This window comes from Micropterus salmoides, unplaced genomic scaffold (genome assembly GCF_014851395.1).
Source record: "Micropterus salmoides isolate LMB-PRFRI ecotype aquatic unplaced genomic scaffold, ASM1485139v1 Ms_hic_scaffold_19, whole genome shotgun sequence".
Lineage (NCBI taxonomy): Eukaryota > Metazoa > Chordata > Actinopteri > Centrarchiformes > Centrarchidae > Micropterus > Micropterus salmoides.
The window spans coordinates 5,263,277-5,287,823 of record NW_024041039.1 but is presented as its reverse complement, the minus strand read 5'-3'; the positions used below and the strand labels follow the sequence as shown (position 1 = coordinate 5,287,823).

At 41.4% G+C, this 24,547-nt stretch overlaps 2 protein-coding genes across 2 annotated transcripts in view; both read right to left on the bottom strand.

Annotated features, from left to right (window-relative positions):
- Window positions 1–5,613, bottom strand: part of scfd1 (sec1 family domain containing 1) — a 40,197-nt gene extending 34,584 nt beyond the window's left edge. The window contains exons 1-10 of the mRNA XM_038729257.1: window positions 5,533–5,613; window positions 4,647–4,717; window positions 4,220–4,308; window positions 3,798–3,888; window positions 3,501–3,623; window positions 2,989–3,076; window positions 2,151–2,240; window positions 1,381–1,436; window positions 823–908; window positions 624–723 (exon numbers count right to left, since the gene is read on the bottom strand). Coding sequence (XP_038585185.1) covers window positions 624–723; window positions 823–908; window positions 1,381–1,436; window positions 2,151–2,240; window positions 2,989–3,076; window positions 3,501–3,623; window positions 3,798–3,888; window positions 4,220–4,308; window positions 4,647–4,717; window positions 5,533–5,563 — 825 coding nt within the window. The 5' untranslated portion in view covers window positions 5,564–5,613. The remainder of the gene's footprint in view (window positions 1–623; window positions 724–822; window positions 909–1,380; window positions 1,437–2,150; window positions 2,241–2,988; window positions 3,077–3,500; window positions 3,624–3,797; window positions 3,889–4,219; window positions 4,309–4,646; window positions 4,718–5,532) is intronic.
- A 2,688-nt stretch (window positions 5,614–8,301) lies between these two features.
- g2e3 (G2/M-phase specific E3 ubiquitin protein ligase) overlaps window positions 8,302–24,547 on the bottom strand; it is a 17,158-nt gene continuing 912 nt past the window's right edge. Inside the window, exons 2-17 of the mRNA XM_038729336.1 lie at window positions 23,824–23,900; window positions 23,114–23,211; window positions 22,005–22,106; window positions 20,570–20,694; window positions 19,920–20,088; window positions 18,277–18,383; window positions 18,045–18,161; window positions 17,450–17,574; window positions 17,096–17,189; window positions 14,639–14,794; window positions 14,314–14,468; window positions 13,302–13,486; window positions 13,016–13,188; window positions 12,122–12,161; window positions 11,841–12,012; window positions 8,302–11,111 (exon numbers count right to left, since the gene is read on the bottom strand). Of these exons, the coding sequence (XP_038585264.1) occupies window positions 10,798–11,111; window positions 11,841–12,012; window positions 12,122–12,161; window positions 13,016–13,188; window positions 13,302–13,486; window positions 14,314–14,468; window positions 14,639–14,794; window positions 17,096–17,189; window positions 17,450–17,574; window positions 18,045–18,161; window positions 18,277–18,383; window positions 19,920–20,088; window positions 20,570–20,694; window positions 22,005–22,106; window positions 23,114–23,211; window positions 23,824–23,884 (2,193 nt within the window). The 5' untranslated portion in view covers window positions 23,885–23,900 and the 3' untranslated portion in view covers window positions 8,302–10,797. The remainder of the gene's footprint in view (window positions 11,112–11,840; window positions 12,013–12,121; window positions 12,162–13,015; window positions 13,189–13,301; window positions 13,487–14,313; window positions 14,469–14,638; window positions 14,795–17,095; window positions 17,190–17,449; window positions 17,575–18,044; window positions 18,162–18,276; window positions 18,384–19,919; window positions 20,089–20,569; window positions 20,695–22,004; window positions 22,107–23,113; window positions 23,212–23,823; window positions 23,901–24,547) is intronic.

Here is a 24,547-nt window from a genome sequence, read left to right as displayed (position 1 = left end):
AAAAAAAAAAATTGGTGTATCCTAATCAAAACACTTGTTTATGTTAAACATTTATTATTTTTTTATTCAGATGTATAATCAGGCGTTTTTACAACTCAAACCTCTATTAGCCTCAAAAGTCCAGATCAGCAAGACTGCAGAAAAAAACTGGCTGAATTTTTCTCCTTTGAAGGAAAATGTGTCCTGAAGGATGAATTTGAGAGACTAAATGACTTGTTAAGACTGATGTTTTTACACTGTATTTGCCAAATCTTGGTCTGCTGGTGCCAGTAGGTGTGTATGTGTGCTGATGACGTGTTACATAACACATCCATGAAGAGCTACATTCCCGTGCTGTCAGTATTAACCTCAACACCTCACCAGCTGACAGCGCTCTGGCTCTGCATGCTGCTGTTCAGTGATGATGATGTTAGACGAAGAGATCGGCCCTCAACCCATAAACAGGAACAGCTGCTTTATGTTTGATTTAAACATTAATGTCCTTAAAGATGGTCAGCTTCTGTCATCTTACCTCCTCTTCACTTATCTTACTTCTCTTTGTCTCACTCATTTAAACAATCAGCCTGCTGATACTGAACTACTAGAAAATGTATATAAGCTCATTCTGAAAGACAAGTGCTCACCAGCACGTCGTGGATCAGCGCCTGATAGGTCCAGGTGTGGTGGAGGGGCGTGGCCATGTCCACGTTACGATCTGCCAGGACAAACAGAGGCCTCTGGAAACTGTAGAGGAGAAAAGAATAATCACACACAGAGCACATTTTTGATCTGCTAGTGAAACACCACGGCACCTTCATGACGGGCATGTAGTATATGGTTTACCTGAACTGTCCGGCGGCCATGTTATCTCCGGTGAAGAGACTGTTTCTGGCGTCGCGCAGGTTCTCACGAAGCTTCTTATCTAACTTCTACAACACACACACACACACACACCACACAAGCTGTAGTTCAGTTATGACAGCAAGTTTTTCTAGCACACAAATATAAATATTTCAGTTCATTTAAAGCTGATGTTTTCACACAGATAACAATATGATTATAAGGATAAAATCCTCTATCACAGTATATGTAATGTTATGTTGGAATAACTATGTACAGGAAATTATATATTATAATATAGCCAAGTTTCTGGAAACTCAATTTCAGTTTATGTATAAAATTACCAAAGAATGAATGTTTTTCATTAATCCTATAAATTAAAAAACAGAAAAATAAAGGCGCTTCATCATAATGATTCAAAAATGAATTAAAACTACAAACATGTCTGCTTGTATCATATCTGACAAGTTTACTTTGAAGAGAGGTTTCCATCTGACATCCACCTAAATGAAAAGGTTGTCACTGAACGAGTGAGATTGGCTGACGTCAGAATGAACTCACCACAGCGACCATCTCTGCTGCGTTTCCACGAGGACAACGAATGATCGGCACCGCGCCTGATGAACAACAACAGTATAATAAACACTCATTTTATTTACCACAATAAAACAACCTCAATTCAAATGAACTTAAGCACTCTTCTGTCTAGCTATCCATAATGCTATAAAAATTTAAATTAGAAGAATCAGTCTGAACTCGACCGTCCTGTCTTTGGGAAATATAAGTCAACACTTCCATCTACTGGACAGAGCCAGAACCACACTGAGAAAGACAAAACTGCTTCAACCACCAGATGAAAGTTCATAAAGGTGCAGTCAGCATGAAATCAATTTTTAACTCACCTAACAGGGCAGGTAGGTTAGAGATATATACCTGGTAAGAATGACTTTTTTCAAGATGAGTAATATCTGTGTGGTAGAAAGTTGCTATAATGTACATGTAAAATGACCGAATCACTGTTAAATCCTGATGAATAACTTTCTGCACTCTTTAACATGAGAGAAGGTTCAGACTTTCCAGACAGAACTTTTTTTCTCAATTTGTCAGTCTTGTTCTACTTCTCAGACTGACAGACAACATGCAGTATTTGTACATTTTGTTGGCTTCCTGGTAACAGAATAACAAAATATATTCATATAAGATGAATAGAACACAGTTTTCTTAATTTGATATTTTATCCATCAGTCCGTTGTTGTGCTGAACGGACATTTCAAACATACATCAGAATCCTCAGAAAAACCTGAGAGCTGCAGCTCGTCTCACAAACTCACCCAGAGTAACGAAAAAACAGAAGAGGCTGTCCACGATGGTATCCATGATGGCCTCCATGTCTGTGTCCTGGATGTCTGCTCTGTTAATGGCTGCAGGCACACACAGGTGAGACACACAGGTGAGAATTAAATGATCCCATCTAGAGTTGGCTGTTATTCTGAGCTCATGAAAAGTTGACTTTTTTAGAGGTACATGGTTCTCACAGGACAGCGACGCAACAAACATGTGATGATCTTATAGATTATGATGTACTGCTGTAAATTAAACTATTATAAATAATATAAATTAAACAGGAAATAGAGGCGTTAAAATTAGCTCAATCTTAAACATATACAGCAGTAAAATGCACATTAATTAAGCAGTAACATCCACATTAATGCAGCACTAATATTAATCCAGAAACATTTTACTGCACTATGAGTTTTACTTTGATAGTTAAACTACATTTAGCTGATAATACTTACATACTTTTTCTGAACCAAAAGCAGGGCTTTTCCTTGTGGTGGAGTATTTTCAGTGTGGTATTACTACTTTTACTTACAGGATAATCTCAGTAATTTTAAAGCTGGACCATATGTTCTCATATTTTTGAGTCAAAATGACTAGTAGGTAAATGTCAGTGGCAAAAAGGACTTTTTGTGGACAGTTACTCAGAAAGACAATGTTGTGCCTGCCGACTGAAGGCATCTCCTGCACGGATTCCTAAACATTTCAACACCAACATATGTGGAAAATTTGGCCCAGTTTTTAGAAATTAACCTTTAAATAAATTATCCGTGTACTTCTGCCACCACTGCTGCTAATTGCATAAACACAAACTGTGTGTGTGTGTTTTACCGTGGTAGGAGATGAGTTCCTTGTTTTGATGGCAAAGGACGAACATGTCGTCTTCCAGAGTGATGAAGTTCAGGTACTGATCATACACCTGAGACAGACACACACCATGGGTCAGTTATTTATCAAACAGAACTGTTGCTCCTGCTGTCATTGCACTGTGGAGCGGAGTGGACACAATAATGAAAACCTGACTAATAAATCTAATACAAAAACTCTACAAGAAACTGATTCAGCTGTGGTGTCGTTTTCAAAGCTTTAGACTGCTGGACAGAAGATGTAGAGAATGAACAGTAATCATTTTAATATGCTGTGTATGATACAGGATATTATATTAGTCAGCACACACTACTATATTCTTTTATATGAAACAGAAAAACCATATATATATATATATATATATATATATATATATATATATATATATATATATATATATATAATATTAAATGTAACATCACTGCATATAATCTCATCAGACTTTACTTTAAACATATATGAGTAACCAGTGCAACCTTAGTGACTTGGCTGACAGCGTTAGCAGCCAGAGCAGCGCTTGCGATGTCCTCCAGTTTACTTCTACTGATGGCAGAGATGAAGTTCAGAAAGTATGACTCATACAGCTGGTTCCTCAGGTCCTATACGCACACACACACACGCACAATTATTTACACTATCTTTTGATTATAAATTGTATTGTATTGAAGTATGTTAACGAGCTATATGCGAGAATGCTAACATGCACAAGTTTCAACAAGAGGTCCATGATAACTGCTCAATGAGCGTGTGTGCGGGAATGAGCGAGAAAGAACCTGGCATATCCTGTCGATGTTCTCCTCTGTGGGCATGACAAAGTAGATGGCTGGAACATCTGGGATAGGATCTCTGTCTGTGTGAAGCAGACTAATACACACAAACTAAATTTAACATGTTGTTTTAATGACAGCTGTAAATTATTAACTTAACTTAAATATAGAGACTGCTTTCTGTCTTTGTGAGGACTGATTTCAGTTTCAGACCCTCAGAGGAAGGACATTTTCTCTTTGGACTTACTGAAGGCATAAAACTTATGGTTCAGGTTAGGATTAGACAGGGGTGGATAAAGAATAGTAGAAGTGTAGAAATATTGTGTTACAAGTAAAAGTCCTGCATTGACTGTATGTGTGTTTATCACTTTTAATGTTGCAGCTGGGGGGGGGTGGGGGGGGGGTTCAGTCTCGTTTGTGTCCCTTACAGGTGCAGAGTGATGCCCATGTCTCTCAGCTCTTTCACAGACAGCAGCGGGGAGATGATGTCCTGTCCGAATCGGTCGTATATCAACACCTGCATCCGCACACATTCACATACACACACACACACACACACACACACACAAGGTTAAAGCAGAGGACAGAGGAAACACGATACAGTAAAATTGATTTGACTTTAAATACCATGAGTGGAGTTTCTGCTCCAGGAACACCCAAAAATGTCACTGATAAGTTTATGGAAACCAAAATAATATATTTTCTGATATCTTGATCTGCTGAGAAGACTAAAAAATCTGTTACATCCACAATTAGATACTTAGAAAGTATTAAGGTTCAATGCCTTGTCTGCTCTATTTATTACATAATATTCAACGTGTATTTTATTTTAGATGTGTATTTGTGTGTGGTTACCTTCCATACTGGCTCAGCTGCAGTGTTCTTCAGAGGAGGAGCGTTGAAGTTCAGCATTCGCTTCAGAGCGACTGCAGGTACAAACACACACAGACTGTTCACACACAGATCAACACGTAAACCAGTCAACATGTTGGGGAAGACATTTCTGCTTGAATCTAGTTTTAATTGTGTCCCAGTAGCAAGTTTTGACCCCCGGGGCCAGTAAGAGCTATTTCAAATGCTTATCGTGCAAATAAACATTTCACAAAGCGTTTTCATTGGTTATTTAACATTTCTTGTTGCAAACTATTTTTCAGATCATTTTTAACAAATGCTTTCGAAAAAGTGATGGGGACAGAATAAGCCAGCGTCCCCAGTGTAAATGACACCTATGGACACAACACAGCTTGATTTTTTCTGAGGGCACGCATTTTAGAGTTTAATAGGGGGGTGATTCAGTTTCCATCAAAGGTCCTGTAATTTCAGAGAGGCTCTAAGACACTCAAACGTATCACATTTGCTACTATTTCTTCACTGATAAAGACATGCTAGCTTCACCTAGCTAACAGTGGACCTAGAAGGCTAGCAGTACTGTTAGCTAACAAGCTAAGTGGCTGTTTAACTCCTCAGTGAACTAGTTAACAGTCAGGTTAGTGAATTAGTCTGTATGTGGAGGAGGAGGAAGAGTTTCTGTATCTGTAGCGAAACTGAAACATCAGTTTATCAGCTCAACTAGCGGCTACTTTGAGATGAAGAGTGGCTTAGTTAGCTGGTTAGAGGCATGACAGTCCGGAAGAAATATCTTCTGTCAGACTCAGGATTGTTTAAACTCCCTGCGGCCCGTTAACGGCGCCGCCTGCCGCTGAAAACAACCGTTAATAAAGAAAAACTCAGCTCGACAGACCTGCCTGCTTCTCCCGGACGGACGCCGCCATGTTGGATGTTGTTGGTGGTGACGGATGTTCTGATGACGTGGCAGCAGCGCGGCGTGATGCTGCGTTCCAGGCAACTCGGAACTGGGAAATTTCCCGCTTCCACCTGAAGTCGGATTTCCTACTTGCGCCCATGGATGCACACATTGTAAATGGTAAACCATAAACTAAAAAGCAATAAAAAGTATATTGCATGTATTTAAATTAAAACGAACATTGTACATTGATGTAGAAATATGTTAGGGCTATTAGGTAGCTGGCTACTGTAAACAATCTCATCAAGTCATCTTCTCTGCATAAAAGTTATTGTTAAAAATGCATTAAGAAGTGTAACCTACAACATTGACTGACTTGAGGGTTACCAACTGATGTAGCTAGAGGGGTACACAGTTAACTAGTACCGTATAGGCTATTTATGTCAGTTGTTTGCATTAAAACTGCCATCCTTTTAATTAACACCTAAAACACTGGTGAGGGTGCAAGTGTGTGTACACTTTGTCACGGTTAGCCATGGTTTTCGTTCACTTTCGACGTCATGCACCACCATGCACCTGGAACGCTTTGATGTCGGATATCAGAAGTTTCAACTGGGAAATCTCCCAGTTCCCACCGGTCTCGAACGCGGCATGAGCTGCCCGTCAGAGAGGAGGGGAGGGAGGAGTGAAGAGGTCTCATATTTCAATTTTAATTAACATTATTGGCATGGATGTTTAGATAAACACTGTTGCCAAAGCAAAAATTCACATAATATAAACAATAAAATTCAAATATAAACGATAAAAAATTATATATATATAAATTTACATCATATACCTCCTACCTCTGGGGAGGATCTTGCAAAACCAAAACATCAATTTGACACCCAACTCTCTTTCTCCACCAAACCCACCGCCTCTTCCTCCCATCTCAATCATCAAATGCCTTCAAGAGATCAGGAGCTGGATGAACGTTTGCCTCCTCCAAATAAATAGCGACAAGACAGAGATCCTTCTTATCTGCTCCAAATCCACCCTCTCTCAACAGCAAAAGCTCATTATCAATAGTGATATTTTACCGGTCACTCTGTCATCCAAAGTATAAAGCATCGGTGTCATCCTGGATAACACCTTGTCCTTTGAATCCCACAGAAAAACCATCACCCGGACTGCCTTTTTCCAAGACTCTGACCATCTCTTTCACAATCCAGCACTGAAACTCTCATCCACGCCTTTGTCACTCTCCTCACCCATGGTATCCCCATCAAACTCATTAATCGACTCCAACTGGTTCAGAACTCTGCAAGCAATCCTCAGCTACACCAAATCATCTGAACATATCACACCTACTCTTATCGAACTTCACTGGCTTCCTGTGTGATACTGGATTAAGTTTAAGACCCTACTCCTCCCTTTTAAAGCCCACCACAACCTGGCACCTACCTACCTCTCCATCTTGGGAACTAGAGCCTTTAACCCCCTTTATATGTCAGAGGTCGCACGCCTCTGGAGCAACTAGGGGTTAAGTGTCTTGGTCAGGGACACAATGGTGGATGTGTCACAGTGGGGAAACAAACCCGGGTCTCTCACACCAAAGGCATGTGTCTTATCCACTGCACCATCACCACCCCTCAAGATACCTTTGAGTGTCCTGAAAGGCATCGCTTGAATAAAATGTTGTTTTTTTTTATTAATTTCCAACATATCTTACCAGTTCAATATTATTGTATTCATATTGTCTCATTTATTTTCTTCATTTCATTTGAAAAGTGCTTTACAAATAGTTTATTACTTATTATACAGCATTAATGTCCCTCTCAGTGTTAAATTATATTCTTATAGCTGATTGATGTACTGACTATGCAAGCAACCGTTGTGATGTTGTGACATTTTCTGCTTCTGTTCTTTACATTTGTTTCTTTTATCAGTTGGTGATTAAATTATCTACTCCATCACATCTTCTGAATAAGTGTAGTAGCCATTTCAGGCACCCTGCTCTTCTCCCGCGATGCATATACCACATATATTTACTGTATATTTAATGGTACTTCTTCTAAGTGTATTACGATATTAAAGACTCTAAACGTTCATAAAATAAATACTTAGAATCATTTAACACCACTGATGCACCCGACAAAGAATAGTATAGCTTTTAAAAGCAGTATTTGGAGGTGCATGCAATTCTCGGCAGGCAGGCAAAACTCGGCATAACACTGGCCCGCCGTGGACAGTCGGTGATCGTTCCCTCTGGCTGGATGAAGCGTGACACTCCTGATTTTACGCACGGATCCATGATAATAGAGAAATATAGAAATTAATGTCAGTAAAGCATGCTGGCAATATTTTAGAGACCCCCCAAAATATCAAAGATGCTTTTAGGGGAGCTGATGTCTTATTAAGAGGAGCTGAGCTGCACCCTGCTCTAAGTTGAGATGGAGCATAATCTTCACATCAGCTGCTACACAGTGCTGTGATAGCATGACCAAAACTGGAGCATTTGCACCTTCCACGGCAGCTGACCACACTCAGGCAGCAGTGCGAACTCAAACCCTGTTCTCCTACACCACAGGATTATCATGTGTCTATCAGAGATGGCTCCAGGTGGCTCTCTGCTCCTAAGAGACGGATTCCGCCTCAAGCAGAACAGAACAATATCAATCAGGCAGCCAAGGATGCATTTTATGTTCTTCTTTTGACCTGGCCAATAAAAGCAGGAAGATATTTCTTCAGTTGATTGAAGTTTAAGAAATAAAGAGGACAACATGGTTTGTTTCTGTCTTTATAATTCACAAAGAACAAAGATAAAAGATGTAAAAAAGGAGCACAAACATGCAGCAAACAGGAAGGAAACACAAAACGGATAAATAACAAGAAAGTTAAAGGAAACAGACAAGAAAAAAAAAAGAAAAAATGTATGTGTGTAAAACAACAGAAATTCACATACTCATAAATCTGAAACAGTAACTGAACAGAAAAAAAAAGATACTGTAAAATTATAAACCCAAAATAATTAATCATAAAACTGACCATGCATAGTGTCTGCACCTGTGACTAAAAGTGTTAGTGAAAAGAGAGTGTGAAATCACGGCTGAATGTTTGGTCAGATTTGATTTTAATAATGATGTAATTACATAACTTCATAATAGGATTATAAGGGTTTAATGGACACAATCACTATCAATCCATCAACCAGAACCTTAAGAAGAACCCCTGAATTTGCAACTTAATTGAGAAATTTACATAGCTTGAGGGGACACATTATGGGGTTCCTGTAAATTTATGAAGCAAATTAACTTTTGATAAAACATGACTTGACCAAACACAAAAGTTTGTAAGTGTCGCCTTAACTTTGGACGAGGCTCTTTACTGAAGCCAGAAAACCAAAAAAAGAAAAGAAAAAAAGAACACAACAAACAAGAAACTCTCAGCATCATTAAAAGCTTAAAGAAATAAACTATGTACAAGAATCTGACACTTGAAGGCAAAGTTATAAAATCAGCACCATTGTTTTTTTTTTTTTTACTTTTTTCATAAATCCTGTTGTTTAAGGAAAGAGACAAGAAAAAAAGTTTTAAAAAGGCTAATTTAAAGACTTTAAATGTAATGCTACCTGCAGTTATGGGTTATGAAAATATTTTACTCATCAGCTTCATTAGTGAGCGACACGATACCTGAACCGTCCGTGTTCACCAAAGGTACAGGTACGGACGGTCGGAGTGGATGTGGTTTATGAATTGAACATTTCTTCTTTTAATCAGTTTTAAACATGATGTGTTTCTTATCAATGATGGATGGATGTGATGTAAACCTGGATAAAATAACCAGCTGGCTAATCTGACAACATAAAGTTTGAATCTGGCGATATATTTTTCTGCTCGTCAAACGTGTGTGTATCACAGCCTGATATTTCGTCTTCCTCAATAGAGCTCCACTGTTGTTGTCCAAAAACTATTAAAGACACACATCTCCTGTTTGTTTGATAAACACTACAGTGAGCAGCTGTTTTAGGGAATAACTGACTCCTTTTTAAATATGAAACTATGTATTTGTGAGGTGTTTTTTGGGGGTTTGAACATAACATATGAATCAAATATATGAAAACTATGCAGAAGTATAACATAGCTACATTGGTATAACTGGTATAAAGAAATCTCTGATAGATATTCAGAATTTATCACGGTATACATCGTCACATCATCCGACACTACTCCATCTAAAATAAAATAAAAACCTTCCTGGTATAGAAACATATAATAAATGGCTTATACATAAACTTTCTAATTTAGTATGGATTTCAAATTGTTGAAATGTAATTGCTAACAAGTTTGATAATCAATTCATTATTTAAGAGTCATTTATCAAGCAGAAACACCAACAATTCTCTGGTGTCTGGGGTGAGGATTTTCTGTTTTTCTCAGTTTTATATCAAAGTAAACAGAATCTCTTTGGGTTTGGAACGTTTGAAGACGTCAGATGGACTTTTCGCAGCAGCTTTAAAGACAAAATTGATAAACTGAAAATGTATTCAACAGATGAAATTGAACGTCTGCTAAACCCCGCCTCCAAACAGCCATTGTCCAATCGTAAATTAGCAAACGTAGCTAGGCGTGACAAGCTTTGGGAGCTGTGTGCATTGGGCTGTAGTAAGAGAAACTCTCGGTATAGAAAGAGTTCCCAAAACCAAAAACAGAAGAGGAAACATGGCTAACGTTAGCGTGTCCAGCTAAGAAGCTCAGATCAGAGTTGGGCCAATATCAGCTGGTCATCTTTGTTTTTATTGGATTGGAAATCCAAACAGATTTATAATAAATAGTGTTACATTTGCCAAACTCACCAATTATTCTTAACTACTGTGTTGTTTGTTCATGTATGTTTTCTATAAGTATCCATACGGGGTTATGTTTCAACAAATTACATTTTAATTATAATATTGTTCTGTAACACTAAGAAGATCTACACCACAGAACAATGCTGTTTCTTTATTTCTATATATTCTACATGGATCATCTGCTTCTGCATTTGGGACCTGTTAGCTTTAGCCCCTGTTAGCATGATATTGAATATCCCTAAATTTTTCCAATTTTGAAATGACATATTTCTATATCTATGATAAACTAACAATGGAGGAGTAGGTCGGGTCTTAGCAAAGGGCCAATCAATAACATTACATAACTTTTTTTTTTTTTTAAAGTCTGGATCGTTAATTGCAGAAAGCACTTTCTGCTGTTTTTCTGACCCCAACCAGTTCTCCTCTCTCCTCATCTAACTGGGGAGGAGGTGCATATAGTGGCTGACGGCCTGCTCCATGGAGCTTTTGAAGGCTTGGTAGGAGGTGGTGACAGGCAGGAGGAGGTGTTTGGAGGCAGGCTCGCTCTGAGGGAAGAGCCCACTGTCCCTCCACGCTCCCCTCCCTGGTCTGACTGTCTCCCTCTCTCCTGCTCCACCCTCCTCCTCCTCAGCCCCAGAGGGATGGAGGAAAGAGATGGAGGGAGAAGGGAGCAGGCCGGCTGCTGGGAGCTCCTCTGCTCCTGTGGCGAAACAAAGAAGGTCCTGCAGCGAGATAGAGCTCCTCCCAACTGAGGAGTGGGTGAAAAAAAAAGAGGAGAGGAGGAAACAAAAGAGGAGAGGAAAAGGAGGAAGGACACAAGGGAGAAGGGAAAGAAACAAGAAAGAAGAGGAGGGAACCGGACGAAGAAGAGTATGGGAGGTAGGGAGGAAACAAGGGAGAGGAGGAAACAGGAGAAAAGATTAGAGATGGAGATAAGTAGAGGAGAAACAAGGGAGAGGAGGAAAGGAAACAAGAGCGAATGGGAGGAAACAAAAGGAGAGGAGGAAACAGGAGAGGAGAGTATGGGAAGAGGGGAGGAAAAAGGGAGAGGAGGAAGTAAATAGAGCAGGCAATAAGGGAGAGGGGGAAAAAAACAGTAGAGAAGGAGACAAGTAGAGGAGAAAACAAGGGAGGGGAGGAGAAAATGAGAGGAAGAAAAAGGAGAGGAGGGAAGAAAACACGGGGAGAGGAGGAAACAGGAGAGGAGGATGGGAAGAGGGGAAGAAAAAGGGGAGAGGAGAGGAAAGGAAAGGAGGAGACAAGAGGAGAGGAGAAAAGAAGGAGAAGAAAATGGAGGATGAAACAAAAGAAGGGGAAGAACAGAAGAGAGGGAAAGAGGAAACAAGAGGAGAAAAAGGAGAGAAGTTTATTGTCAGTAAGTAGTGAAAACATTTTTGAGGCAGTATAACACAACAGGGAGCTCGAGACGCCACAGTTTCTGTTTAACGTTTCCCACGTTTCAGTGAAGCTCCTGTACCTTCACACTCCAACAGGAAGTGTCTCCAGAAGGTGATGGCGGGCGTCTCCTTGTTCAGTCTCTCCTCCTGCTGGGAGAAGTTGATGGTAAAGAGCTGACCGACAGTCTGAGCCGTGAGCCGATCAGCCGCTTCACAGAAAACACTGTAGAACACCGACGGGAAGAGCTGCACCTGGATCAGATTAAAGTATTGTTGCTGTGAGTCGTAAAATCCTAACTCACGTTGTGGTGTTTGATAAATCTTGAGTGTGTACAGGGGAGGAAAAGCTAACTTAAATCACCTGATCAAAGACACCCAAAGTCTGCAAGCCCTCCCGAAACCTGGAGGACAAAAGCAAACAATTATTAAAGTGAAGGTGCTTATTCATAGCGTGTTAAAAAACGGCACTAAAACAAAAAAGATTTGCTGGTGAAATCTGTTGCAATGCAATTTCCCCAATTCCCTTGTTTATTTCAGTAAAGTTTTGCACTGTGAAAAGGACAAAACAGGTGAGACAAACGTGTCCTGGAGATGTGAGCCACACTGATATCAGCTGTGCTCATTATTATCAGAATCTATAAGTCATGACTACAGCTGAGAGCATGAACTATAAACTGTTTCCCATTCAAATGTAGTGCAAATTTTAACTGAACATTCGGAAAATCTGCAACAGAAAATGGGAATTTTTGCATGTTTCCATCCACTACTGTTATGTGAATATGTGAGTTGGTTCAGATAAACAGTTGGTGGAACTAATTCTCCAGGATCAGTCATTAATTAAACCTTTGCAGAAGAGGAGGACACAAGTGTTTAGTCATGTGTTAACAAGAGGAGGGTTACAGCCTCCTCATTGCTCCACACAGATCTGATGTTTTCAGCTCTTCACTTCAACTTGTTTTTCCACCTCTGCTGAGAGTTAACAATTTTATTTTGCGATATTTTGCATACATTATGCAGAATGCTCTTTAGATCTGCAGAGATAATTCTAGTCTACAGTCACCACATCCATAGAGACCAGCACAAGTGTAAATAATAACATTAACAATGGCTAAATTTCTATTTAGCTGCTCTAAGGTCTAAGCTGCAATTGTAATGGTCTAATAACTGTAAACAACAGATACCTGACCTCTCAGTCAATTTCTCTGCATTTAAAGCATCAATCAACACATTGGACTGTCTGTCTGTGTGCATCTACCTCCGCAGTGGCAGCTGCATCCTGGTGATCATAGTGAAGCTGACCAGATCATCCACCAGAGCCTCTTTTTCCTTCAGGCTGCTTATTGGTCGGTTGCAGCCGGCCAGCTCCAGGTACTCCCAACTCGCCGCCATGAGTTCTTTCAGCTCCTCTAAAGACTCCGCCTCTGCAATCTAAAATCCGCCAATCAATCATTTTACTTTCAATTATATATCAGTAATGTTGGTGTTATGGTCTGTAAGGTTTATGGAGTAGAAGCCGAGCACATGTCGCTGGTCGTACTCACCCTGCTGACTAGCGAGGTGAAGTGTGTGTTGGGGGTCATGTGTGTGACGGTGAGCGGGCGGTTGGGCGGGTAGTTGAACAGACACTGGTAGAGAGCGTGAGAGAAGAAGCCCACAGGAGGACTGCCGTGAACCAGAGAGAGAGCCAGAAGGCAGCCGACATCGAAGTACAGGTCCTCACGCAGAGCTGGACGACACACACACACACACACACACACACACACACACACACACACACACACACACACACACACACACACACACACACACACACACACACACACACACACAGCTGTCAGAACAAACAGCCATTTTGTTTTTTTTAACCTTTTGATGTGTGGAGGACAGGATATTTCTGTCTTCAAACATCCTTTATCGTTAATTAAACGCTCCACCCAATCAATAGTCCGATTATTAAAGACTAATCCAATCCAATTTGCAGCTCAGTGTAACTCACTGGGACAGGAATCAGAACTTGCCTCTGTTTTTCTTCAGTATCAGAGTAATACAGTTTTTCAGTGCATCCAGTGGTACACAGCAAAAAATGTTATTAGTTCATTTGACTAACTTCATTTTCCATTCTGTAAACAAAATGGGGCTGACGTTGCTGCCTGCAGTCTAACTCACTGTATCTGTGGCAACAGTAAACTTCCTGTTTCTTGTAAGAGTTTAAAACAAATGACGACTTTTAATGTGAATAAAATGTAATAATAATTTAAAAAAAAACAAAAAAAAAAACACATATTGATATTCAAGCTCATTACAATAAATCAGGTGGCGCCGCCCCGCTACGCACGTAACACACAAAGAAATCTATAACTTCCTGGTCACACAAATTCGGACACATAAAATATCAAGTTCAAATTCGGTCCATGGCCTGTTTTTTCATTTCCTGTAAGAATAAAATTTAATTTAAAATAATTATGTCATTTTCCAATTTGGGTTTCCCTTATATATATGAAAAGAAAAAATTATAAAATAAATAAATAAAGACTAACATATAATGATTCATACCCTGGGAGTCCAGTGCCAGATTCTTGTATCCATCTGGACCCTCAAACACTACAGAGTCCTGGATCTGTTGAATCAGCAGCTTCAGGAAGAACTGCCTGGCTGCGTCGCTGTCCCGGAGACTGCTGGGAAATGCAGTCTGCTGATCGTCTTTGAACCTGGACAGAGATGACGTGAAGAGACAAATAAAAATGTCTGTAGAAGTAAACATGTTGATCATACTTTTATTTTGCCAACAATCAGTGACTCGATGAAGATGAAGACAAACCTTAGAGCAGAAACGGGCAAAGCAACTCTGTTAGTAAAATAAAACGTTGAGTCAACTCACCTGACAGACAGTGTGTGTGTGGGGTCGAAATCGGCCCTCCTCACCAGCTCCACACCTGCAGACAGAGCCTGATCCCCGCTCACCTCCACCTGGACACGGAGGGGGCGGAGCTGAGGAGCCAATGCCTGCAGGAACTTCTCAGGTGAACCAGATGGTCTGAAAAAGAGGGAGAGTTCATGTAACTGTCAATAAAGTGTACCTCTTACAGCTGATGGAGGACAGGTGCGTTAGGTTTATGCACCTCTTACAACTGATGGAGGACAGGTGCGTTAGGTTTGTGTACCTCTTACAGCTGATGGAGGACAGGTGCGTTAGGTTTGTGTACCTCTTACAGCTGATGGAGGACAGGTGCGTTAGGTGTGTGTACCTCTTACAGCTGATGGAGGACAGGTGCGTTAGGTGTGTGTACCTCTTACAGCTGATGGAGGACAGGTGCGTTAGGTGTGTGTACCTCTTACAACTGATGGAGGACAGGTGCGTTAGATGTGTGTACCTCTTACAGCTGATGGAGGACAGGTGCGTTAGGTTTGTGTACCTCTTACAGCTGATGGAGGACAGGTGCGTTAGGTTTGTCTGATGGAGGACAGGTGCGTTAGGTTTGTGTACCTCTCACAGCTGATGGAGGACAGGTGCGTTAGGTTTGTCTGATGGAGGACAGGTGCGTTAGGTTTGTGTACCTCTTACAGCTGATGGAGGACAGGTGCGTTAGGTTTGTCTGATGGAGGACAGGTGCGTTAGGTTTGTCTGATGGAGGACAGGAGCGTTAGGTTTGTCTGATGGAGGACAGGTGCGTTAGGTTTGTGTACCTCTTACAGCTGATGGAGGACAGGTGCGTTAGGTTTGTCTGATGGAGGACAGGTGCGTTAGGTTTGTGTACCTCTTACAACTGATGGAGGACAGGTGCGTTACATTTGTCTGATGGAGGACAGGTGCGTTAGGTTTGTGTACCTCTTACAGCTGATGGAGGACAGGTGCGTTAGGTTTGTGTACCTCTTACAACTGATGGAGGACAGGTGCGTTACATTTGTCTGATGGAGGACAGGTGCGTTAGGTTTGTGTACCTCTTACAGCTGATGGAGGACAGGTGCGTTAGGTTTGTCTGATGGAGGACAGGTGCGTTAGGTTTGTCTGATGGAGGACAGGTGCGTTAGGTTTGTCTGATGGAGGACAGGTGCGTTAGGTTTGTCTGATGGAGGACAGGAGCGTTAGGTTTGTGTACCTCTTACAGCTGATGGAGGACAGGTGCGTTAGGTTTGTCTGATGGAGGACAGGTGCGTTAGGTTTGTCTGATGGAGGACAGGTGCGTTAGGTTTGTGTACCTCTTACAGCTGATGGAGGACAGGTGCGTTAGGTTTGTCTGATGGAGGACAGGTGCGTTAGGTTTGTCTGATGGAGGACAGGTGCGTTAGGTTTGTCTGATGGAGGACAGGAGCGTTAGGTTTGTCTGATGGAGGACAGGTGCGTTAGGTTTGTGTACCTCTTACAACTGATGGAGGACAGGTGCGTTAGGTTTGTCTGATGGAGGACAGGAGCGTTAGGTTTGTGTACCTCTTACAGCTGATGGAGGACAGGTGCGTTAGGTTTGTCTGATGGAGGACAGGTGCGTTAGGTTTGTGTACCTCTTACAGCTGATGGAGGACAGGTGCGTTAGGTTTGTCTGATGGAGGACAGGTGCGTTAGGTTTGTGTACCTCTTACAGCTGATGGAGGACAGGTGCGTTAGGTTTGTGTACCTCTTACAGCAGATGGAGGACAGGTGCGTTAGGTTTGTGTACCTCTTACAGGTGATGGAGGGCAGGTGCGTTAGGTTTGTCTGATGGAGGACAGGTGTGTTACATTTGTGTACCTCTCACAGCTGATGGATGACAGGTGCGTTACATTTGTCTGATGAGGGCAGGTGCGTTACATTTGTGTACCTCTCACAGCTGATGGAGGACAGGTGCGTTACATTTGTCTGATGAGGACAGGTGCGTTACATTTGTCTGATGAGGGCAGGTGCGTTACATTTGCGTACCTCTTACAGCTGATGGAGGAGTGTATGGAGGACAGGTGCGTTAGGTTTGTGTACCTCTTACAGCTGATGGAGGACAGGTGCGTTAGGTTTGTGTACCTCTTACAACTAATGGAGGACAGGTGCGTTAGGTTTGTGTACCTCTTACAGCTGATGGAGGACAGGTGCGTTAGGTTTGTGTACCTCTTACAACTAATGGAGGACAGGTGCGTTACATTTGTCTGATGAGGGCAGGTGCGTTACATTTGCGTACCTCTTACAGCTGATGGAGGAGTGGATGGGGGACAGGTGCGTTACATTTGTCTGATGAGGGCAGGTGCGTTACATTTGTCTGATGAGGGCAGGTGCGTTACATTTGTCTGATGAGGGCAGGTGCGTTACATTTGTCTGATGAGGGCAGGTGCGTTACATTTGTCTGATGAGGGCAGGTGCGTTACATTTGCGTACCTCTTACAGCTGATGGAGGAGTGGATGGGGGACAGGTGGCGTTTGGACAGCAGACTCCTCCTCTGACCCCCCTGAGGAGATGAAACCAGGGAAGCTGGAGGAGACGAGCACATGGTTCACATAAAAACAACAATAATATACCAACCAAAAGACAGCTGTTAAATCCTAAAATATGTTCATTATGTTGGGTTTATAAATTATGATGACATTTTCGAATATTAATCCAATTGTTTCAGATTTTCGGTTAAATTAAGTAGAACTGAAACAATTACCGTAATCGATTTGTCAATCAACAGAAAATGAATCTGCAAACTATCATTAAAAACAGTCAGTCAGTCCATCAGTGAGTCAGACCTTTCCCGTCAGTAGCCTTTGTGCAGTCGCTGCATGCCCAGTCGCTGGTGTCCAACTTCAGCCCTGAACATTTTCTGTGAGTCCCGCCAGATCCACACAGCCAGCAGCGAATCACCTCAAACCAACTGAAACAAACAACACGGTCAGGGCACAAGGATCATCGTTGTGTGTGCTGCTCTACTCTGTGGGACTCGGGCGAAATGTGTAACGGCTAACGTTGGTCATTTTAAGGTCAGAGTTGTGCTACAAAGAGAGAACTCCACAGATTCAGCTTTATACCCCCTCAGACTCACAATGGATATCCTGATCAAAACCTGGTGCCTATTTTACCCACAATACAAATCGTTGTCTGACAGTTGGGTGTTTGATTGTAAAGTAGCCTAGAGCCTGATGAGCAGCAGTTACAGAGGTCTGGTCCGCCCAGTTCTTTCTCCACACCAACAGATTTGTTTAATTTTCAAACTTGCAGTCTTCAGCCAGTATTCATATTGTGCTGTACCTCTAAAAGGAAACAGTTTTACATATTACCATGTGTTTATCTGTGGATGTGCGATCTCTATCAATACAGTGAATTAAATGAAAATGAATGTGGTACCCAGTCTTGGCGGAGTGAGTGCGTCCCTCGTTGCAGAGGCAGGTGAGAGCGTCACAGCGATTGTAAACCTGCAGCAGCTCTGAATATGCGTTTGCCTCCATCTCCCATGAGGCATCTCTGCAGAAAAGAGCATACAGTGATTAGCAGTGTTGGCATTAGACAATCCTGTGCTATTATGTGCTCCCTGGCTGTGAAGGCATCCTAAAAGCCTGGTCACATATAATCATGTTACCTCTCTGGGATGTATATTCCCATCCTGAGCATCTCTTCCTGGAAGTTCTCCTTGTTGTTACAGAGAGTACATCTGAAGAAGAAGAGGCCGGCACTGTAGGCCTGACGCTGACACACAGACAGACAAAAACACAGATAGTCTTACACTCGCGTACAACCTGACACACCTGTAAATAACCAAAAACATAAATCCAAATGCTGTTAAACATCTGTACACGCTCTGCTGCTGGAGGCTCTGATGGTTGAAAGGGCCAGTTCATCCAAATCACAAACAAATATACCTTACTCTTTAACCCTAGTGGTATCTCGCCATGCAACAGAGCTTCAAGTTACTAATCATCCTGTTTTTAAATGTTAGAAAGAACCTCTTTTGAAGAACCTAGAACATGTCCTCTTCCATTTGTTTATTCTGTCTGAAAAAACACAAAGAGATTCATTTTATAGTGAAATTATTAACGCAGCAAATCCAGCAAAACATTAGGGCTGCAACAAATGATTATTTTCATTATCAGTTATTCTACCAATTATTTTCACGATGGATCATTTTGTCTAATAACTTTCAGAAAAGTGAAAAGCAGCAGTCGAAATTTCCTATAGCCCAACGCGTCGTCTCCAAATGTCTGGTTTTGTCAGAACCAACAGGCCAAAGATATTCAGTTTACTCTCATGTACGACAAGAAAGGAAATCAGGGTCTGTATCAAGCACGTGACAATGTGTGGAGCAGCAAGTGCCATAATAGTTTCCATGACAAATCGACTTATTGATGGTTGTGATGGCTTTAAATCATCAGCATTGCTGCATTTGTCCTGTGGCAAAGAAACAAAGTGTCATCACCACCTTAAATTCAGTTGAAAACGCATTGCTGCGTAACGTCAGTGGTGAGATGACGTCCCTCACCAACTCGCTCTGCACAAACGATACTGTATAAATAACTGTGCGCTGTCAAATAATTCAGAAATATTATTCTCTCCTAAAGGTTTGTGCATGTCTCTGTCTCCACAGTGCCATCACAAGCCTCTACTGGCAGCTCCTAACCACTTGAGAGACCTCTCGAGCCGTCTTAAGTAACTGGGAGAGTAAGAGTGATTCTCAGCTTTGAGAAATTTGATAACTTGCTTTTTTTTCCTTAAGTTTAAAAGTAGGAGTAAATTTCATGAATTCTCAGCACTTAAGACTAAAACGGTACTTTGAGAACGGCACTTGAAGCTGGAACAAGCAAATATTTGGGATGCTGGGTTTTCAGAAATGACTATATAATAAATTATTATAAATAATTACTCCCAAAAATAGTTGCCGGTTGATTTTCTGTCTATCGAGTATTTGTTGCAGCTCTACTCACCATTTCAGCACTAATGCAGATAGTCTGCAGTCTGTGCATTATCCAGAGTAACCAGGACATTCTTTCGTGACAGACATGTTTCTGTTGAGCTTTTCTTCATGTTTTTTAAAATTTTTTTATAAATGTTCAATTATTCACAACAAAACAAACAAGGCAAACTATCTGCATGGCTTAATGTCACCAGGGTGAAGTGGAAAATATGTTTTTTTTTTGGTTGTAATTTGGATAAAAAGATCATTTAATGCAACATGATCAAATGACTTCAGAGAATAAAATGAACAACACACTGACACAGTGACACTACCTGCACACAGTCCCTGTGGAACCAGCTGGCGTGGCAGGATGGACATTTGAGGACGGAGTAGCAGAGGATGGGCTCAATGGAGTCCAAACAGATGGAGCAAGACTGAGGCAGACTGAGGTCTGAACCCACACACAGAGACTGAGAGGGACTGTGATCCGAACAGTACGACCTGAACACAAAGAGTTAGACAACACGGGTTTGGCCAGCAGAATGTTGACTCTGAATGTTTTACACTTTATTAGCAGTCTAATCAAACAATCCTGTAATAAATCCTCCTACGTGAAGGTTATAATGTTCACTTTATGCTGAAACAGTTTCAGAGACGTGTTAACTTTATGATCCGTTTGGCGGCTGCAGTTTGTGCTGCTGGGGTGGAGTGACAATGTAAAATGACAAAATGTTAATGAAGCATTCATGTCTGAAATCTCAAACTACTGTTCACTATAGAGTAAACTGCTGAGTGTTTATTGTGAAGGGAACAGCAAATAAGTACACAAAGGAGTGATTTCAGATACATATATATTTTAGAGGTCAGCGACTCTGCTTCAGTTTTAAAAAGCTCTTTCTCAAATACACTTAGAACTGCAGCTCTCTAAATGAGAGATTATGACTCTTTAAATGAAAGTGTTTAATTTGTATTCAGCACTCACGGGAAGAGTCCAGTAAACTGTGAGATAAACTTCTGTTTCCTCCCGCAGGGGAAGTGGGCCATCTTCCTGCAACTTCGAACGTTACAGCCGACACATGCTCCCTTCTTCTTACAGCAGGAACACGTCTTCATCACACGTGATAAACACAAAAAAGAGACACAAAGGATGACTCTCTGGTCTGGTGTCAGTGGTTTGTTTCTAACTGGTTTAAGCTTACTGGGTTTTTCACAAACTTGGATACAGTGTGACATTCACCAGTTGATTATTTTCAACGCTGTCTCTGTGCTTAAAGGTCCCATTTTATGTAAAAAAGCATTTTTCATGTCTTTTCATAAACATACATAAATATGTCTCCCTGCACATAATACTTATCCATTCCAGCATCCTTTGCACTATACTCCATCACACTGTGTACATGAGTATAGGTATGCATGCATGTGTATGGGTACCTGTATATCTTATCCACCTCGGACATGTACTCCACATAATGATAATAATTTTACTCCTGCATCTTTGCATGTGTTCTCTATACTGTAGCCTGTGTGTGATTTTATTATTGTACTGGTTCGATCTGCTCTGTGCTGCTTGACGCGTCTTCTGTCAAAAATAGACCGGCTGCCTATTCTCCGTGCAGCGGAGCGGAGAGCCGCTTCTGGTTTGAGCTCAAGCACTGACTACAATGGCAGCGATTAGGTTCAGCAGCCGCAGCACAGCCGTAACGCGGCGCACACGGCGCCTGTGTGAGTCTGGGGTAAAACTGCCCCTATGCCAAACTTACTTGCCACTGAATTTATTATGTTATTAACTCAGGGAAACAAAGTTTTGTTATCTCGAGAAAATTATTCCGTTATCATGGGAAGACATCCATCCATCGTCAATCGCTTATCCTGTGTACAGGGGGGCTGGAGCCAATCCCAGCTGGCATCGGGCGAAAGGCGGGGTACACCCTGGACAGGGCCACACATAGACGAACAACCAGTCATGCTCACACTCACACCTAAGGACAATTTAGGGTCACCAATTAACCTAGTCTGCATGTCTTTGGACTAGGGAGGAAGCCGGAGCACACGGAGACACGGGGAGAACATGCAAACTCCACACAGAAAGGCCGGGCAACCAGGGTTTGAACCCACGACCTTCTTGCTGTGAGGCGACAGTGCTTACCACTGCACCACCGTGCCGCCCGTTCATGGGAAGACAGAATAAATAAAATATATGAATGTATAGGCTCTTAGGGCTTCTATAAGAAGACATCAGAATAAAAACCAGAAAATATTTTCCCCATAAAATATGTACCCGTTTCAACAAAATCAGTGAATAAAGTTATAAAGTTGTGTTTTTGTACAGTAATCAGTGAGGCGTTTGACTAAATCATGTAAACATTTTCTAGTTGAAATAAAAGTAGGGACCTTTAAGATAAAAAATAACCTCTCACCAGTCGAGCCGACCGGCGGATCTCCTGTTTGATGTCGTCCACCAGGAAACCAAAGACGCCCTCATCCTCTTCTCCGCGCTGGTAAACTCCACAAGACGTCAGCTGAAACACACAGATGATGATACACGTCGTGGTATCCACCTCTAGACATTGCATCTTGTTTAAACAAAATGTCTTTCAGATCACATGAAAACAGTTTGAGGTTTCTGAAGGAAAACATTTTTCTGTTGAGCAACAAATGTCATTGCAGTTCTATTATAATAATAAAACAATAATACTGATAATTATATCATAATAAGCAGATATGACAAGTTGGAAATTAAACTGTTTTCTAATATCAAGAAAAGGTTTTTTTAAAGAGAAGTTTTGAGAGGTGATTTATAAGATGTCAGATTCTGCAGCCGGATGTTCAGAGCTGAGGTCCTGACTGTTAAACCAGGTCTCTTTTAGTCCTGAACCAGGACTTAGGAACAACCAGCAGAGCCCTGGCTGAGGATCTGAGGCTCTGGCTCTTAGTGGAGCATCGATTCAATAATCTAACTGAACCATGACGTGCTTTAAAGGAAATCAGTAAAATCTTAAACCCAACTCTAAAACTGACCAGTGAGGAGGCTGAAACAGGCCGACTGATCTGGTCTTCTTGCGTGAGCCAATGAGCAACATTTTGTACCAGCTGACAGCGTGAGATAGTTTGTTGGCATTAAATCGCAAATACAATGAATTACAACAATATAACCAAGATTATATAAAAGCATGAATGAGCTTCTGGAGATCAGGGAGAGAAAAGACCTAACTTTAGTCATGCCCCTCAGCCGATAAAAAACACGATTCAACAACTTTTGTAACTTGTTTTCAAAAGAGGTTTGTTGTTTAAAAAAGGTCACTGCTGATTGTTACATCCAGGTTTCCTGCATTAGGAGGTAAACAAATGATTCCGATTCACTGATGGAAGAAGTTCTAAAATCCAAAGTACTAAACGAATAACGTGAGAGACACTTACTACTAAAATTATTCCCAGTGGGTTCTGTACATCTTGAAGAACCCCGATAGCTTGCAGATATGTTGGAAATAAATCTTAAAGTATAGAGAACATACACACACAGACTTACCAAACAGAAGTAGTGGACGGAGAGCTTGTGCTCTTTGAGTGTGACTTTCTCCCCAAACATGGAAGGGTCATCATCACTGAGCCTGCAGAGAACACAGCCTGGAGACAAACATACACACAAACACACATTTTAATCAGCAGACATATTGTCCACTTCCTCCCTTTTGTGTTTCCCCGGCTGTATTTTTCTGAATTGTTTGATTATTTTATCCATCCATCCATCGTCAACCGCTTGTCCTGCGTACAGGGTGGCAGGGGGCTGGAGCCAATCCCAGCTGACATCGGGCGAAAGGCGGGGTACACCCTGGAAAGGTCGCCAGTCCATCGCAGGGCCACACATAGATGAACAACCAGTCACACTCACACCTAAGGACAATTTAGGGTCACCAATTAACCTAGGCTGCATGTCTTTGGATGGTGGGAGGAAGCCGGAGAACACTGAGAGAACCCACGCAGACACGGGGAGAACATGCAAACTCTACACAGAAAGGCCGGGATTTTGTTCAAGCTAATTGGTCGCAAATACTGTTACTACTGTACTTTTGTCAGTGTTGCCCATCACTCACTTTATAATATTACAAAATTCTCAGTTTCACAATCCACATTTAGGATTTCTTCTGCTGAATAATTCATTACAGTGGTGAGAGTAAAACATTTACTGCTGTAATAATGTGGAAAGCAGTCAGATTTTGGTGGGGGGAGATTACTCACGCTCCCCCTGGTTGCTGCCGGCGTCTGCGACCTGAGACCTCCTCCTCGCCTTCTTCTTCATGTTATGTGATGTGACCCTGCATGAGCACAGCCACCAGGGTCAGGGGTCAAATCTACTGAGCAAACATCAACATTGTTCATCACCATTGAAAACGTTTTTCTTTAAACCTGCTGGCCCCACCCGTAGCTCCAACATTAGAGATTCTAACAGTTTCTTCAGACTTTTTTCAAACTCACAGAGCTTAATTTTAAATTCCAGGGGAGATCCAAAAGTTTCCAAACACTAAAATTGTCAGGCTGAATTTTGGGGAAAGCGTGTAAAATGGTGCACATTCATATGCATGTTAGTATGGAGCCTTAGTCATCAGTTTGAATTAAAGCCTAAATAACTGGTTGAGCAATCGCTAAGTCTAATAACAGAAAATAAATTGTGAAAATCATTAAAGTAATTTATTAAGCAGAAATCTCAAATTATCTCTCGTTCAGCTTAAATGTAGATTTTCTTCTTTTCTCTGTTTTATACCACAGTAAACTGATGTGTGTGTGTGTGTATATATATATATATATATGTTTGTTTTATTTATGACTGCAGGCCGGACAAAACGAGACATTTAAAGACATCCCCTTAAACTCTGAGAAACTGTGAGGCACATTTGTCATTACTGACATTTTACACATTACAATTCATCAAAAAATATATACTATTGTTTGTTACAGCCCTAAT